The sequence below is a fragment of the Gopherus flavomarginatus genome, chromosome 1 (genome assembly GCF_025201925.1).
Source record: "Gopherus flavomarginatus isolate rGopFla2 chromosome 1, rGopFla2.mat.asm, whole genome shotgun sequence".
NCBI lineage: Eukaryota > Metazoa > Chordata > Testudines > Testudinidae > Gopherus > Gopherus flavomarginatus.
The window spans coordinates 336,829,291-336,847,781 of NC_066617.1; the positions used below are offsets into that span (position 1 = coordinate 336,829,291).

Here is an 18,491-nt window from a genome sequence, read left to right on the forward strand (position 1 = left end):
AGGGACAACCTTAAAATGCAGGTTTTCTTCCAGAAAGAGAGAGTTTTGAATTGTCAGACCAGATTCTTTTACAGTTGGCTCTCTTTAATATTCAGCAAAAAGGTTATTGCTGGTCTTTTTGAGGTGGGTATAATTTAAACCTATTTTCAGAAAAAAAACAGATGTGCTCATTCACTGTGTGTAAGAAAAATAGTAACAAGTGCTCGGCTGCAACTGTGTTAACCCAAATTGTCTATTAAGTTTTTATGGAGAACCTGCTGAGAGAGGCAGGATGACAACAACAGCCAGTAGCTCCTGCTTTCCGTGGATTTGTTTTGTCGGTAAGGAACATTACATCATACAAACCACAAGAGTGACCTCTGCGATTCCAGAGAGCATCGGGATTCTCAGGCGTGTCAGATGGAAATGTTTATCGCTTCCTTTGGTCTGTTGTTTCAAACACAAGATGCGCTTTTTTACTCCCCTATGTAAAGAAGCCTGGGAAATTGTGTGTGACACTCTAGTTCTTTTATTACTTTACACATTCAGTTAATGTTTGCTGCTAATTCATGGCGAAGTAAGCAAAAGCAGTTGTTGTTACTTATACCCCTGCTCCCTTCTGAGTCAGCACTGTAATAGGGGACATTATGTGGCTGAAGGTTCCATTCATTTAGATTATCAGGATAATGGAAGGCCTAACCATTAGCCATTATTAAAGATCCCATGGCACTTTCTTCAAGAGATTGAGTACTAGCCCCTAAGTTTCAGCCTTATTCTAATTAGAGAACTTACATCCTGCCTACAGTACTTACATTTTCACTGAATTTTCAATCACACTTTGTTAAGTTTCCATTTATAATTGGAATAAACAAATGATTAATAGATGTTTTATCTATATCCCATACTGCTCCTGTCTGAAAAATCTATTAATGATACTGTAGCACAGTGCAGACTCACCCCTGCGGTGGTGCCTCCTGCTGTTTTTTTCTGGGAATTAGCTCTCCAGCCTCTGGAGCGCCCTCTGCAGGCCGGTGATCCACCTTACCACTGCCTCTTGGCCCCTGTGTCCCTCCTAGGACCCAGTGCCCTGTTCTCTGGGGTGCTGCTCCCTGGCAGTAACCCCTCAGTCTTAGGGTCTCCCCTCCCCAGGGAACCCCCACCCACTATCCTCACCTCACCTCAGTATCAGGCTACTACCAGTCATTGTCTAACCCTCGCGCCCTGGGGTAGACTGCAGTATCAGCCTACTCATCACTGGCAAGAAGGGTTTGGACCTGCTGCCTTTGCCTACCCCTGGGCTGCCCTCTGAAACCCCCAGTACCTGTTGGCCTTATGCTAGGCCGCAGCCTGGGGCTTTCCAGGCTGGAGCTCTCCAGCTCCTCTGCCTTTCTCCAGCCCTGCTCCACTCAGGTACCCTGTCTCTAGCTCCCTACAGCCAGGCCCATCTCCCTCTACAGCCTGAGATAGACTGCCTACGCTTCTGGCTCAGTCTCTTATAGGGGCCAGCTGGGCCTCATTGGGGCATGGCCACAACTGAGCCTACTTTCCCCAATCAACTCAGGCTTCTTGCCACAGCCACAGCCCTCTTCTGGGCTGTTTTAAGCCCTTCAGGGCAGGAGTGGGGGACCACCCTGCTACAATACATACAACCTGAATATAAAATGACTGAACTCTCAGTTGGACAAGATATCCTTCTTTGCTTCCTGCAGTGCTTATGCACTGTTGCTGTGTGCTGCTAAGCATTTCCCATATTCTACCCCATAAGGCAGTTGCGGTTCTCTCCCTGTCTGTCAGGGAAGGAGACCACACCGTCTCCCTGCAATACTCCTAGAGCGGCTCTGTTCTGGGGGGAATTAGCTGACAGTTAATAGGTCCAAGCCTGCAGCCCAGGCTGGGCAGCAATTGGGTCTGTGAGCCCTAGCTCTCAGCCAGAGCAGGGCAGCACACAGTTAATGCTTCTGGCCCACGGTTGGGCAAGGTCGCTGTACGTCTACAGGCCTGGTGCCCTCAATCAGGGTGGAAGCATAATCCATTAATTGCTCTGGCTTGCAGTCAGGCAGAGCAGTAGAGAGTCTGTCTATCAAGGACCCTCAATCAGGGCAGGGCAGCAATCCTATGTTAAATTCATGGGATCGGGGAAGGTCCCAGATGATTGGTAAAAGGCAAATATAATGCCCATATTTTAAAAAGGGAAGAAAGAGAACCCAGGGAACTACAGACTGGTCAGCCTCACTTCAGTCCCCGGCAAAATCATGGAGCACGTCCTCGATGAAACCATTTTGAAGCACATGGAGGAGAAGGTGGTGATCAGGAACAGTCAGCGTGGATTCACCAAGGGCAAGTCATGCCTGACCAACCTGATTGTCTTCTATGATGAGATAACTGGCTCTACGGATATGGGAAAAGTGGTGGATGTGATATATCTTGACTTTAGCAAAGCTTTTGATATGGTCTCCCACAGTATTCTTGCCAGCAAGTTAAAGTAGTATGGATTAGATGAATGGACTATAAGGTGGATAGAAAGCTGGCTAGATTGTCTATCATCAGTGATGAATGGCTCGATGTCTAGTTGGCAACCGGTATCAAGTGGAGTGCCCAGGGTCAGTTCTGAGGCTGGTTTTGTTTAACATCTTCATTAATGATCTGGATTATGGGATGAACTGCACCCTCAGCAAGTTCACAGATGACACTAAGATGTGGGGGAAAGTAGATATGCTGGAGGGTAGGAATAGGGTCCAGAGTGACCTAGACAAATTGGAGGATTGGGCCAAAAGAAATCTGATGAGGTTCAACAAGGACAAGTGAAGAGTCCTGCCCTTAGGACGGAAGAATCCCATGCATTGCTACAGGCTGGGGACCGACTGGCTAAGCAGCAGCTCTGCAGAAAAGGACCTGGGAATTACAGTGGATGAGAAGCTGGATATGAGTTAGCAGTGTGACCTTGTTGCCAAGAAGGCCAATGGCATATTGGGCTGTATTTAGTAGGAGCTTTACCAACAGATCGAGGGAATAATCACTTCCCCTCTATTTGGCACTAGTAAGGCCACACCTGGAGTATTATGTCCAGTTTGGGTCCCCCCCACTACAGAAGGAATCTGGACAAATTAGAGAGCATCCAGTAGAGGGAAACGAAAATGATTAGGGGGCTGAGGCACATAACTTATGAGGAGGGGCTGAGGGAACGGGGGTTATTTAGTCTGCAGAAAAGAAAGCGGGGGATTTGATAGCGGCCTTCAACTACCTGAAGGGGAGTTCCAAAGAGGATGGAGCTAGGCTGTTCTCAGTGATGGCAGATGACAGAACAAGAAGCAATGGTCTCAAGTTGCAGTGGGGGAGGTCTAGGTTGGATATTAGGAAAAACTATTTCAGTAGGAGGGTGGTAAAGCACTGGAATGGGTTACCTAGGGAGGTGATGGAATCTCTATCCTTAGAGGTTTTTAAGGCCCAGCTTGACAAAGCCCTGGCTGGGATGATTTAGTTGGGGTTGGTCCTGCTTTGAGCAGGGGGTTGGACTAGATGATTTCCTGAGGTCTCTTCCAATCCTAATCTTCTATGATTCTATGATCAGGTAATAGCTCTGGCCTGCCAGGCAGAGCAGCCCAGCAGTCTAGCAGGAGATTAGCTCTTTGGCAAGAGAGACAGAAAAACTTTGTGGGATCCTAGCTCAGGTGGGCACCAGACCAGTACAGGCCTCCTGACCTAAAGGTGGGAGGTTGCCAGCTCCAGGGGTGGGGTGGCAGGGGATAAGAAGACAAAGGCACACCCGCTCTACTGCCTCCCAGCCCAGGGCCCTAACAGTGGTCAGCCACTGGGTCAGCGCGGAAATGTGTCCACAACATGGTGCTCAGCTTGCAGTTAGTAATACAGCTGAACCCTATTCGACTTCTCTAGGCTCCTTCCTGCACTCCCAGTCCAGGGGGTACCTGGGTTCTGAGATTGTTGCCGGTCTCGCTGGGATAAATGACGAGTGGCTGCCCCAACAGCTCCTTGGTGTCTGGTGTCTGGCAGCTCCGGCAATCCCTGTGGGTCTCTGGAACTGTAGTAGACTCCGTCAGGTCCGGGATCCAGCAGCGGGGGTGTGGAGAGGAGATGTACTGCTCTCTGGCAGCAATCCCGCAAATGAGCTGGATGGCTGGCAAGTTATATATTTACAGTTTCTGTCCCACCCCTCTGCTTCCAGCGGGGCCACTGTGGGTATCCTGGCTCTGCCCACCAGGGGGTGATTGCGGTTCTGTCCCCGTCCATCAGGAAGGGAGACTACGCTCCATCTCTATATACCCTAGTTTCAGGATCTACAGCAAGAGATTAGAGCAGAAGTGCTGATTTGCACAAAACTATTTCAATGATTTACATATTTTAACCTGAGGGCCTGATCCAAAATCTACAGAAATCACTATGACCCTTACCTGTGACTACAGAAATCAATTTGAACCTTTCCAATGACTTGAATGGTTTAGATCAGGTTTTTATATAGCAATATAATTATTTTTAAATCCTTACCATCAACGGTTAATTAAATACAGAAATTTAATCATAAATTATACATGGATCAGGCTAATAGCTGGAAGTTGGCTTCCACCTTTGTTATGCCTCATAATACTGTACACATAAAACCACAGTCCTGTTTAAGAATTGTGGGAATGGCAATGGGTAAGGAAGGAATTGTCTTGTAAAGATAAAGTGTGTTGATTTTAAGGCTCTTCTGAACACTGCCATGCAAATGCAGCATTTTTACACTATTCTTGTATATTGGCACATGCAAAATCCTATATTAAAAGAATATGAAAGTTGTAAAATCAAGGACTCAGAAGCCAGGAAATAAGAGAATTAAAAAAAAAATCCAGTCAGAGGCAGACACTTATCATGGTACATTTCAGCAGAAATGGTTAAAGATTGGCAAAGTTACAAGCAGCTGACAATGGCATTGTAATAGAAAGAGTTGGGCAATCTTCACAGTAGGAATTGATACCAGATCCATCTGTAAGGGCAGTCTTAGCAATTTTGGTGTTTCACATTTCACCATTAATGTGAGAGGAGCTTGGAAGCAGTGAGGACCATTAAGGGATGTAGTCGCGTATACTCCAGTGATCATATTTATGTCCCATTCATTTCCCAACTGTGATCACCAGGCAGCTTGATTCCCTCATGCTGACAGTACATGCAGAAAACCTGCAGGAGCAGATCTCCTTTTTCAGCTTGGAAAAGAAACAACTAAGAAGGAATATGATAGTAGTCTATAAAACCGTGACTAGTGTGGAGAAAGTAAATAAGGAAGTGTTATTTACTCCTTCTCATAACACAAGAACTAGGGGTCACCAAATGAAATTAATAAGCAGCAGGTTTAAAACAAACAAAAGGAAGTGTTTCTTCACGCAACACACAGTCAACCCATGGAGCTCTTTGCCAGAGAATGTTGTGATGGCCAAGACCAGGGTTTCTCAAACAGGGGTCGCCGCTTTGTGTAGGGAAAGCCCTTGGCAGGCCGGGCCAGTGGGAGCCGCGATCGGCCAGACCTGCGGACGGGGAGGTAAACACACTGGCCCAGCCCTCCAGGGGCTTTCCCTACATAAGCAGCAACCCCTGTTTGAGAAACCCTGGCCAAGACTATAACAGGGTTCAAAAAAGAACTAGATAAATTCATGGAAGATAGGTCCATCAGTGGCAATTAGCCAGGATGAACAGGGATGGTGCCCCTAGCCTCTCTTTGCCAGAAGCTGGGAATGGGCAACAGGGGATGGTTCTTGATGATTACCTTTTCTACACCAGGTGTGAAGCACCTGGCATTGGCCACTGCTGGAAGACAGGATACTGGGCTAGATGGACCTTTGGTCTTACTCAGTATGGCCATTCTTATGTTCTTCTATTAATCCAGTACTTGTTCCATGTAGGGAAGGTTTCAAAACTGGGCATGTTTTGTTACTGATTTTTGTTGACTCAGTTCTGCACTCATATGTGCGCCCTTTGAGTGAATATATATGAATGTAATTTGATCCTTAATTTTACTTACATATCAATGGATATTTCCAAAGAGGGGAAGTCTCTGGCAAAATAAATGTATCTAAATTTTACAAGAAAAAACTAGTCTATGGGCCAAAATCTCTTCTTGTTTACACTGACATCAGTGGAGTTACTCTGAATTTAGACCACTGTAAAAAAGAACAGAATTTGGCCATAATTTTTTTATTACGATAGCCCAATCTTAGCTCCTTAGGTTGTAATTTCTTCTATCTGGGTTCAGTCCAGTTGTCTTCTCTAATTTTAAGTTAGCGTTGTGTGACTTTCTGCCCTTGTTTCTCTGTGAGGCCGACGTTTAGAAGTATCACAATATTCAGATGGGTCCCTAAACACACATTCAGAGCAGGCCTTGTTATAACTTTAAAGTGGTGCTCTCATGCCCCTTCCCTTTCCCATACACACAAAATATCTATTCTAACCCACACCTCTCTCTCCCTGCTGCTGTTGGTCCTGCCTTCCCTCCTCAGTGTCTCTAGCTATTGCCTTTCCTGCCCTATAGTCTCTGTCTACTTACCACATCTACTGGTGTTTAGGGAAAAAGAGCTCTGCTGTTTTAGTGGGTGGGCAAGATAGTGGCTCCCAACATGTATTACTGCAGTGAATGACTGCCATGAGAATGGGGCATGAGAAAGGGGTTAAGTAGGCAGATAGTAGGAGTGAACGCCAATTGCTGTCTTCTCCATCTGCAAGTACCTCCAGGAACTTCCTGAAGTCAGGGAAGAGATTTAGCAGTTTTCCCCACCTTTTGCTGGTCCTCTGCTCTCACTCGGGGGACCCTATGATGAGGTGTACAAACCCCACACTGGGACAAACGGGGTTAAGGAGCAGTTCGGGCCCAGGTGATGCCACCCCTCTTCACTTGCAGAGCCCACTGCAGCTGGAGGAGAAGCTTGAAGGGAGCCAGAAAGCTCAGAAGGGGGACAGAGAGGATAGGACAGACCTATCTTGAAAGCTTTTGAAGAAGGATACAGCCGAAGTTCCTACTGCAAAGGAGGGGTATGCAAGCAGCAGCTACCCCAGGTCCTAGATCCAGGGAGGAAACCCAGGTGAGAGGGTTCTTTCTCTCTTGGGCTAAAGAGACCATTGTGAAGCTGGGGCGAGCCTGCAAAGAAGATTACCACCGGCTGAGCCCAGCTGAGCTGAAGAGTCTGTTGTTTTTACTGTTTTCTGTTGGATTTTAAGCAAAGGACTTTTTGAGGTTTATGGGGAAGCAGGTGGTAAGCAGTGGCCCATGGAGGCATCCCCAAAGCGCTCTGGGGTGTTTGCTATTACTGCCTCTTGCAGGGCCCTGAGTTGCAGCCTGGTGGAGAGAGAGGGCCTGGGCTCCCATACCAACCCCTTTTCTCTGCTTCCCTACTTGGACAGGATAGATACATTGTAAGCTGCTGAGTCAAGGACATGCCACCCTCAGGGGCCTAGAGGCAGGCTGAAGACCCTTTCTTTTCTGGGGATTTTGAATTCTGTATATTTTGTTGGATTCTGTTTCCCCAGAACAGTAGACCATAATTGGTGACCTGGCTGATGTGCCAATTCTCTACCTACCTTAAGGTCAGCTGACCTTCTGGATTGGTGCCCTTGTAATGATCAGATGTAGTGAGGGGATTTCAAAGTCTGTCTTATGCTGGTGCCTTACCGGGACTGGAAAGTAATCAAGTTGAATGTCCTGATTTCTCACCTGTCAACCCTGAGGACAAAATATAAGTAGACATCCCAGGGACAAAAGGGCCAGGCACAAAGTGGCTGCCAGGGCAGCTCTACAGTCAGCATTTATGTCTCTCCTCTCATGCTAATCTTGGCAGAATTCTTCTCTGCCATTCTATTAATAGAGCTGCAGTGAGGGGAGAGAAAGAGACTGGTGGTGGATAGTAAAACCTACATTCATGCTTCTACTATCCAGAGACATAAATGCTGACTGTAGAGCTGCCCTGGCAGCCACTTTGTGCCTGGCCCTTTTGTCCCTGGGATGTCTACTTATATTTTGTCCTCAGGGTTGACAGGTGAGAAATCAGGACATTCAACTTGATTACTTTCCAGTCCTGGTAAGGCACCAAGCCAAGCCTGCTTGAGAGTGCACTGAAGGATTGTGCAGGGAGCTGGCTACAGAAAAACTTGTAAAGGGTGAGTCTGTCAGTATAATTGGAGGATTATAGGGCTTGTTGGTTTCATAGGCTGATTTTGTCCCAAACTAGAGGGCTCCCTTAATTTCCGCTATGCCCCTTTATCCAGTAAGTTGGCTTCCCATCAGGAACAGTGAGGCTAAGGGGTAGGAGAAGCAATCTGCTGCACTCATTGGTTTGAGGCAGGGAACTGGTGCTCAGGTAATCTATGAAGGAGAGACAGCCTATATATCCTATACAAAAATAAGAGGTTTCAGAAGAGCTGCATAACTTAGTAGGCAGACAATACCTAGCAGTCAGCCCTAGTACCAGTGGGTGTGTGATGATGAGAAACAAAAATTATGGTAAGCTATAAAATTCTCTCTTGAATTCTCCCAGCCCTAAGAGGAGCAAGATTCTAATGATAAGTGATGTACTATTCACTTGGGTTTTTTATGGAAACATTTAGGCTCCTGTAACTCTCATCTTAATGTATTTTTCAAATAGAGTAAATAATAATTATGAATTACTGCTTATTACAAGTCTTACTCCACAGCAGAATAAATGGTGGCACCAGCTCTTAGCTGTAACTAGTTTTTGGTCTAACTCTAATACAGAAAATCCTATTTTCCTGTGGGGTAATGTTATCATATTTCATTTGATAGTGCACATTGTCCTAGATTTAATATCTTCTGCAGTTGATGATGATGAACAACTATGCAATGAGATGTCAGGTTTTGACTGTGCTTGTTTGCAAACTTAGGTAATTATGCTCCGTTGTCTAATTGCTTTTTTTATTGATATTTTGCTGACATGTTTTTAAGCAACATTTTGTGATTGCAGATAACTAATGGCACAAATCTCTGCTCATTATCATACTTTTACATTTGATTTGTCTGATTGCTGCAGGTGGAAACAATAGGTGATGCATACTGTGTTGCAGCAGGGCTCCATAGGAAGAGCCTTAGTCATGCGAAACCCATTGCTTTGATGGCTCTGAAGATGATGGAACTTTCAGAAGAGGTACTTACACCAGACGGGAGACCTATTAAGGTAACCTCACTGCTCTGTATTTCCAGCTAGTCACTGGAACCTATCTGTATATTTGATCAAGTACAGTCCACCAGATTCTGGATGGTGATGCAAGGGAAGTCTGTTCTTAGTTATGAGGAATTTGCAGCATATTCAAGATGTCCCCATATGCAGCAATGTGTCTTTTGTGCATATTAATTTTTTTGATATTTCTCAACAGTTACATAGGGTTCTATCAATCTTTTGTCCCCACATCCCATTGCCAAACTGCTGACAACCCTAATAATGAGGCTGTTGGGGGGTTATCCACCCTCTCTGTCAGGCAGAGCCTCCTTCCCTCTTTAGTTTGTATTGCTTCCTCGTTGTCTGGTATCACAAACTAGCAAGGTAAGGAAAACCATAGATCTTTTCGTAGGAATTCCCAACTCAGCTTCAGTTGTTTTGCTTTTTACCATGCCCTGTTAACCTTTCAGCTTGTTTGCATCTGGGTTGGGGTGTCTGGTGGGAAACTTGGTCACAGATGAGGAAGGAATTGAATAGGGACGCACATGGCTTCCTTTCCCAAAGGTCATGTCATGTGGGTTTTACTATGTGTCCTCAATGGAAAAAAAAATGTCCTGGAATGTCCAGTTTTTTAATCAGACCTCCTGAACAACATGAAATAAGGAAGACATATGCACATATCTGTATACAGTACTGTACTCCACTGCTGTGAAAGGGGTGGTTTTTCCTACTTTTTACTGTTTCACTGATTAAATTTCATTTCCTGAAATGCAGACTTTTAATTTTCAAAGGCAAAGCACTATCTAAGAGAAACTGTTATTGAAAATGGGAGAGTTGCATATCAAGCAGTTTTCAGGGCAGACCGCTTGACAAAGGCCATGCTGGGGAGAAGGCTAGGCTGATTCCCTCCAGTGGTGCTTTGCATGTTCTCTGAATCGCGTGATGAAGCGTGTATTCACTAGAGCTGGTTGGAAAATGAGAGGGATTTCCATAGAAATTTTAGATTTGGGGGCAAGAACTCAAATACCAAAAATTGTTGTTGGCCAAAACTAAAAATATTCAGGCAAATCCTCCAAAAAATCAATTCAGAAATGCTGCTGCAGTGTCTCCTAGGAATTGTTGTGTGGGTGCCTTATGTACTCTCGGAGCAAATTACAAGCTCCCATGCACCACAGTGCCATGATGCACCACCACCCATTTCCAAGCATGAAAATCTCAGGCCATGGTGAATCATGGGGGATGTGGTCTAGCCTGGGAGCCCAAACTGTCGATGAGAATGGGGACCTAAGGCAACCAAAGTACAAATCCCATGAGGTAACGCAGTAGCATATCCACATAGAAATATTCCAGTTTTCACAGATTTGAGGGAGAAGGAGGGTTAACAAAAAACAAAATTCTGCAGAAAACAGTCACTTTTTGCAGAAACTCCAATTTTCTGTCAAAAACCTATTTAGGTGAAAATTGTTCATCCAGCTTTAGAGTTAGAGAGACAAGGTTGGTGAGGTGATATTTTTTATTGGACTAACTTCTGCTATTGAGAGAGACAACCTCCCCACAATGCTCTTCTTGAGCTTGAAAGCTTGTTTCTCTCATCCACAGAATTTGGTCCAGTAAAAGATATTACCTCATCCACCTTGTCTCCCTGATATCTTGGACTGACATGGCTACAACTACTCTGCATAAAGCTCTCATATGGGCATTTCAAGTGGGGTGGGGGAAGCATAGACAGGCACACATTTTTCCTACAGACAACTGAAAAGGCAGCATTTGATGTATGGAAATTTGCAATTGATTCATTTGATCCTATTTTTGAAGGACCGTTTCTCCCAGATTGTTAGATAAACAAAACAATTCCCAAACAATGAAGGCTGATTAATAATTTGTAGCGAAGGTGTAACACTTGGGAAGGGCTGCCTTCTAGATCATGGGTTCTCAAACTTTTTTTTCTGAGGCCCCCGCAACATGCTATAAAAATTCCTCAGCCCACTTGTGCCACAACAACTGTTTTTTTCCATATTAAGTAGATTTAAAGCTAGGGCTGACATTAGGGAGCAGTAAGCAGGGCAGTGGCTCAGGCCCTGACTCCACATGCGGTTCCACAAAGTTAAGTTGTTCAGGCTTTAGCTTCAACCCTGGGTGGCGAGGCTTGGGCTTCAGCTTTCTTTCCTGGGCCACAGCAAGTCTAACATTGGCCCTGCTCTCTGGTTTATTTTGGAGGACCTCCTGAAACCTACTCATGGCCCTTAGGGGTCCTCGGACCCCTGGTTGAGAACCACTGTTCTAGACTACTTGTTCTTGATATTGGTTGTTGTTCTTTTTAAATAAATTCCTGTGATCATGGTGATATTTTCAGGTGTGTGACTGACTAGAAGGGTCATAGTGTTGACCGATTCTGTTCCCCGCTAACCAGAACAGGTTCACAGACAGACTCTTGAGCTGAAGAAGTATGTTATTTACTCACTGCTTCAGTGAGTGTTCAGTCCACTGAAACAGGACACAGCATAGAATTAAATGCACGTGCACATGCACGTTCAGGTGCTTGCCTTAAGTACATTCATAGAATCATAGAACTGGAAATGACTTTGAGAGGTCATCTAGTCCAGTCGCCTGCACTCAAGGCAGATCTAAGTATTAAGTAGACTATCCTTGACAGGTGTTTGTCCAACTTGCTTTAAAAATCGCCAATGATGGAGATTCCACAACCTCCCTAGGCAATTTATTCCAGCGCTTAATCACCCTGACAGGAAGTTCTTCCTAATGTCCAACCTAAACCGCCATTGCTGCAATTTAAGCCCATTGCTTCTTGTCCTATCCTCAGATGTTAAGAATAATAATTTTCCTCCTTCCTTCTTGTAGCAACCTTTTATGTACTTAAAAGCTGTTATGTCCCCTCTCCATCTTCTCTTCTCCAGACTAAACAAACCCAATTTTTTCAATCTTCCCTCACAGGTCATGTTTTCTAGACCTTTAATCATTTTTGTTGCTCTTCTCTGGACTTTCTCCAATTTGTCCATATCTTTCCTGAAATGTGGCGCCCCGAACTGGATACAATACTCCACTTGAGGTCTAATCAGCACAGAGTAAAGCTGAAGAATTACTTCTCGCTTACAATACTCATCTTGCTTACAATACTCCTGCTAATGCATCTCAGAATGATATTTGCTTTTTTTGCAACAGCCTTATGCTGCTGACTCATATTTAGCTTGTGATCCACTGTGACCCCCAGATCCCTTTCTGCAGTGCTCCTTCCTAGGCAGTCATTTCCTATTGTTACAAAGTTAATCATTATATATTGTATAAACACTTTTCTGCCTAACACTACCATTAGTTTGCTGACTCAGTTGTCTACCTGTTTGGATTGCTGACCAAGTTGTTTACCTGATCAGGTTGCTGACTCAGCTTTACCTGATTGTTCTTTTTTCTTGACAGACAGGCACCTTTTTACATGTCCCAACACCTAAAATATACATTCTACATATTACATCCTACATACAGTAAATTGTGAACTGTTTTTATTATTGTGTCACTATTATTTTATAGTAAGTTTCCTAGCACTGCAAAAATTGGTTTTAAAAAAATAAGAACATGAAAAGACTGTAGAAGAAAAGTGCTTTTGAAGGGAATACAGTCACAAATGCTCAAATATTATGCCTAAAAATCTTAACTGTATCTCTTTCTGGTTTGGCAAAGAAAAAAAATCAACCTCGATACATTACATATTGCACCTAAAAATTAGATACTATCCCTTTTTATCTGAAAATCCATCTGGCTCCACTCTTAACTCTAGAAATATTAAGGGAACAAGCGTTAGATGATGTAAATCATCCTAGCTCCATTCATAAATGTATTGATTTTAAGACCAGAAGACCTTATTAGATCACCGTCTAGTCAGACTTCCTGTATGACACAAACCATAGAATTTCACCCAGTAACCTCTTTATTGAACCCAATAATTTGGGTTTGGCTAAAGCAAATCTTCTAGAAAGGCATCCAATCTTGATCTGAATACATCAAGAGACAGAATTCACCACTTTCCATGGGTGGTTTGTTCCAACGGTTAATAACCCTCACTGTTAAAAGTGTATGCCTTGTCTCTAATTTGAACTTTTCTAGCTTTAACTTGCAGCCAGGATTGATGTAACTATGATGATTTTCCCCATCTGAGGAGGTGCCCCTTAGAGTATATTTTGTTTATAAATCATGGAGGCACATATCCTGCAATCAGCTTCACATAGTGGGGACATTTGTACCTTTGTGGATCTGCGGCCTGGTCTACGCTACGCGTTTAAACCGATTTTAGCAGCATTAAACCGATTTAACGCTGTACCCATCCACACAACGAGGCCCTTTATATCGATATAAAGGGCTCTTTAAATGGGTTTCTTTACTCCTCCACAATGAGAGGAGTAGCGCTAGAATCAGTATTACCATATCGGATTAGGGTTAGTGTGGCCGCAAATCGACGGTATTGGCCTCCGGGCGGTATCCCACAGTGCACCATTGTGACCGCCCTGGACAGCAGTCCGAACTTGGATGCACTGGCCAGGTAAACAGGAAAAGCCCCGCGAACTTTTGAATTGCATTTCCTGTTTGCCCAGCGTGGAGCTCTGATCAGCACGGGTGGCCATGCAGTCCCAAATCCAAAAAGAGCTCCAGCGTGGACCGTACAGGAGATACTGGATCTGATCGCTGTATGGGGAGACAAACCTGTTCTATCAGAGCTCCTTTACAGAAGACGAAATGATGAAGCATTTGAAAAAAATCTCCAGGCTATGATACAGAGTTCACAGCACAGTGCTGTGTGACAAGCGTAACGGAAAGCCAAAGAATCAAATGGACGCTTATGGAGGGAGGGAGGGGGTACTGAGGACTCCAGCTATCCTACAGTCCCCAGCAGTCTCCGAAAAGTATTTGCATTCTTGGCTGAGCTCCCAATGCCTGAAGGGTCAAACACATTGTCCGGGGTGGCTCAGGGTATAGCTCGTCAATGTACCCCCTCCCCCCCCGTGAAAGAAACGAGAAAAAATCGTTTCTTGACTTTTATCAATGTCACCCTATGTCTACTGAATGCTGCTGGTAGACGCGATGCTGCGGCAGTGAAGAGCAGTATCCGCTCCCCTCCCCTCCCCTGTGGCAGGTGGTACAATATGACTGCTATCCGTCGTCATAATCAGCCCGTGAGTGCTCCTGGCTGGCCTCAGGTGAGGCTGGCCAGGGGCGCCTGGGTAAAAATAGGAATGATCCCCAGTCATTCCCAGTAGATGGTACAGAACAGCTGGTAACCGTCCTCATCATAGCAACTGGGGGCTGAGCTCCATCAGCCACCCCCTTTCATGTGTAAAGAAAAGATTCTGTACTGCCTGGACTATCATAGCAGCGGGATGCTGGGCTCCTCTCCCCCGCACCGCTTAATGTTCTGCCTGGACTGTCATAGCAGCTGGAAGCTGCCTCCCCCTCATTTTATCTCACTAACAAGTCAGTGTTTCTTATTCCTGCATTCTTTATAACTTCATCACACAGATGGAGGGGACACTGCCACGGTAGCCCAAGAAGGTTTGGGGAGGAGGGAAGCAATGGGTGGGGTTGCTGCAGGGACACCCCCTAGAATGGCATGCAGCTCATCATTTCTGCAGGATCTGACACGAAGCGGCTGTGCTCTCTGGTTCTCTGATACACTGGTTCTCTAGTACACTTGCCCCATATTCTAGGCAGGACTATTTTTAGATACCATAAAGGAGGGAATGACCTGGGGGGCCATTCCCATTTTTGTCTTTGCGCCCCCAGCCGACCTCAGCCAGGGGCACCCATGACAGCAGCAGACGGTACAGAACGACAGATAACCGTCATCTCATTGCCAATTTACAATGGCGCAGCCGATGGTACAGAACGACTGATAACCGTCTCTGCAGTCATGCAAAAACAAATGAATGCTGCTGTGTAGCGCTGCAGTATTGCCTCTGTCAGCGGCATCCAGTACACATACGGTGACAGTAAAAAAAAAAAAAGAAAAAAGGCTAAACGGGCTCCATGATTGCCGTGCTATGGCATCTGCCAGGGCAATCCAGGGAAAAAGGGCGTGAAATGATTGTCTGCCGTTGCTTTCCCGGAGGAAGGAATGAGTGACAACATTTACCCAGAACCACTCATGACAATGATTCTTGCCCCATCAGGCACTGGGATCTCAACCCAGAATTCCAATGGGCGGGGGAAACTGCAGGAATTATAGGATAGCTACGGAATAGCTAGGGCCAGCGCTTGCATTTAGGCGACTTAGGCAGTCGCCTAGGGCGCCAGGATTATGGAGGGGGTGGCATTTTGCCGGGGGAGCATCAGGCGGCTCCAGTTGACCTGCCACAGTCGTGCCTGTGGACGGTCCGCTGCTCCGTGGCAGCTCCACCGGAGCCGCGGAGCACCGGATCCTCCGCAGGCACGGCTGCGGCAGCTCCACCGGAGCCACAAGACTCGCGCGCAGGGCGGCGAAATGGCCCGGTGCCCAGAGCATCAGAAACCGTGGCGCCGGTCCTGGGAATAGCTACCCAGAGTGCAATGCTCCAGAAATTGACACTAGCCTCGGACCATGGACGCACACCGCCAAATTAATGTGCTTAGTGTGGCCGCGTGCACTCGACTTTATACAATCTGTTTTACAAAACCAGTTTATGTAAAATCGGAATAATCCCGTAGTGTAGACATATCCTGACTATATAGTAAGGGGTCTTTAAGTTTGTATACAAGTTGAAGTCTTTTCATTGCTTCAACTAGCTTTAAATCAGGCTCTATATTTGGAATTAAGCTATTGTATTTATAGATAATATATTGACTTTAAAATAGTGCTGTCAATTAATCACCATTAACCCACTCAATTAACTCAAAAATTAATCATAATTTTAAAAAATCACGATTAATCGCAGTTTTAATCACACTGTTAAACAATAGAATACTAATTAAAATGTATTAAATATTGTGGATGCTTTTCTGCATTTTTAAATACATTGATTTCATTTATAACACAGAATACAAAGTGTACAGTACTCATTTTATATTTCTATTTTTTGTACATATTTCTACATTTGTAAGTTCAACTTTCATTATAAAAAGATTGCACTATGGTACTTTTATTAAGTTTGTTGAAAAATACTATTTCTTTTATTTTTTCAGTGCAAATATTTATAATAAAAATAAATATAAAGTGAGACAGTACACTTTATATTCTGTGTTGTAATTAAAATCAATATATTTGAAAAAATGGAAAACATCCAAAATTATTTATATAAATAGGATTCTATTATTGTTTAACAGCATGATTAATCACGATTAATTTTTTTAATTGTGCGATTAATAGTGTTTAATTTTTTAATCACTTGACAGCTCTACTTTAACAGATATATTGGATACAAATGGGTGCAAAATGTAAGGCTGCTATATGCATAGGTTAGAGATGTTATTTGAAAGAAGGTACACCATGATGTGTCCCCCTTTGCAGGATCTGATTTTACTCTTACTGAAATCAATGGCAGACCTTCCACTCACATCAGTGAGAGCTGAATTGTGCTCTTTGTTCTTGTCCATGGTAGGTTCTCCTGAGAACTACACACATTTCCCTACTCCTTGTCTGCATTGTTGTAGATAGAGTGCTGATATGTTTAGAGGTTGTATTTTAGCATAATGTTTAAGTATTTATATATTTCAAAACCACTTGAAATTAGACACCAGTCTTGCCAGTTTCTTTTGACATCTATCTTTTTAATATCTTTAATTGCTTTAACATTTGTATGATCAAATCTTAGATTGTGTACTGTAGTAGCAGTTTGAGAAGAGAGTCAATTACTACATTCTCACAGACACATTTAAAATTAAATTGTAATCATATTAATACTAAATTACCTACTGCTCACAGTTTCTAATCAGAACTACATTTTGTGTTTCTCCCACTAAAATAGCTAATAACTGCTTGTTTAACTGCAGGAAATGGTTATTCTTTGAGTGATTGCTCATGTACATTCTGTTGGTGGCGTCTGTGTGCCCAGTGTGTGGCTGTCAGAAACTTTTTCCTGCAGTGGTACCTGTTGGGAGGCTCAAGTGTCCTCTACTGCTGAATGCCACTGCGTCCGAGTATAAAGGGCAGAGACGTCCCCCCCACCCCCCCTGTTCCTTCTTACTGCCTGTGGCAGTCATTGGAACTCCTGTTCATTGCCAGAATAGTTTCTCTCAGTTCTATATAATATAGTTAATTTAGTAGTTAGTATAGTTAGCAGAGTTAGTAAGTTTTAGCTGTTTTTTTTTTTTAAAAAGACGTTTTTTGATTTTGTTGTTTTTCCCATTTCGGGGTCCTGCCTCCAGCATTGAGGAATGCCTCAGTCATCAGGTTTCAAGCCGTATGTTTCTTGCTCCAGTTCCAGGCTAGTGAGCACAATAGGTATCTGAACTGCCTGGGCGAAATACATGTGAAAGGCAGGTGCCAAGTTTGCTGGGCATTCAAACCTAGAACAGAGAAGGACCGGGGAGGCTAGGCTGAAATTCCTGCTGAGGTGGCACTCAGCCCACCATTGGAAAGTCCCAGTCTCACTCAGTGCCGAATGCTGCAGCTTCAGTGATAAGCACACTTCCAGTGCTGTTGGAGTCCCAGCACCGATCTCCCTCCAGCCATACTGAGGAAGAAATATAAGACTTGTAAAGAGGCTCTGACCAGGGGAAGATATCCACCTTCCAAGTCTAGGAAGAGGGGCAAGGAGTCAAGTTTACTGCATTGGAAATCTAACCACTTCTCCTGCAAAATCAGTTCCTAAGATAGCCCTGTTGTCTCCAGCGCTGCAAAGGGCACCATTGAGCCTGTTGCCAGAAATGACACCATCAACTTAATCTGCATAGCAACAAGAAGCGATCTCCATGCTGACTACACAGGAGGCATTTGCAGCAGCAAGGAATTTGCTCTGCCTCTCAGTGCTGGAGTCTCCAACAGTGCAGAGTCCGATCCTTCGGCACCATTGCCCCATCTGGCACCAGCTCCAGCAGTTCAGCTTGCAGTACTGCACCAGCTACCTACTTCTCAGAGAGTGGGCCCATTGGTACCATCCTGGGAGGAGCCAGAAATGATAGCGGGGTTCCTTCCATCCCCGAGTTCTCAGCACCAATCCCTGGTGCTGAGGGGAACTGCCTTTCCATGGTTGGAGGAAGGGGAATCTCTCTAGTTGGTCTTGGAATGGGATTTTATGTCTCACAAGCCTGAAGCAGGACCCTCCAGTCCTCTCAGAGATCCTCACAACCCATAATGCTGCCATGGAAATGTAATCAGGAGTTCATTGAGGACCTGTCCTGTATCAATGGCCTTTTTGGAACCCATGGTTTCAGCTTCCAGATCTTCCTCTC

At 44.6% G+C, this 18,491-nt stretch overlaps 3 protein-coding genes across 4 annotated transcripts in view; 1 reads left to right on the top strand and 2 right to left on the bottom strand.

The window, feature by feature from the left end:
* The window catches only part of AASDHPPT (aminoadipate-semialdehyde dehydrogenase-phosphopantetheinyl transferase), a 1,013,205-nt gene that overhangs the window by 514,437 nt on the left and 480,277 nt on the right, over window positions 1-18,491 (bottom strand). The gene's annotated exons all lie outside the window — the stretch shown is intronic.
* LOC127037049 (uncharacterized) overlaps window positions 1-18,491 on the bottom strand; it is a 199,342-nt gene that overhangs the window by 167,000 nt on the left and 13,851 nt on the right. The window lies entirely within an intron of this gene.
* The window catches only part of GUCY1A2 (guanylate cyclase 1 soluble subunit alpha 2), a 273,796-nt gene that overhangs the window by 156,874 nt on the left and 98,431 nt on the right, over window positions 1-18,491 (top strand). The window contains exon 6 of the mRNA XM_050927929.1: window positions 9,000-9,143. Coding sequence (XP_050783886.1) covers window positions 9,000-9,143 — 144 coding nt within the window. The remainder of the gene's footprint in view (window positions 1-8,999; window positions 9,144-18,491) is intronic.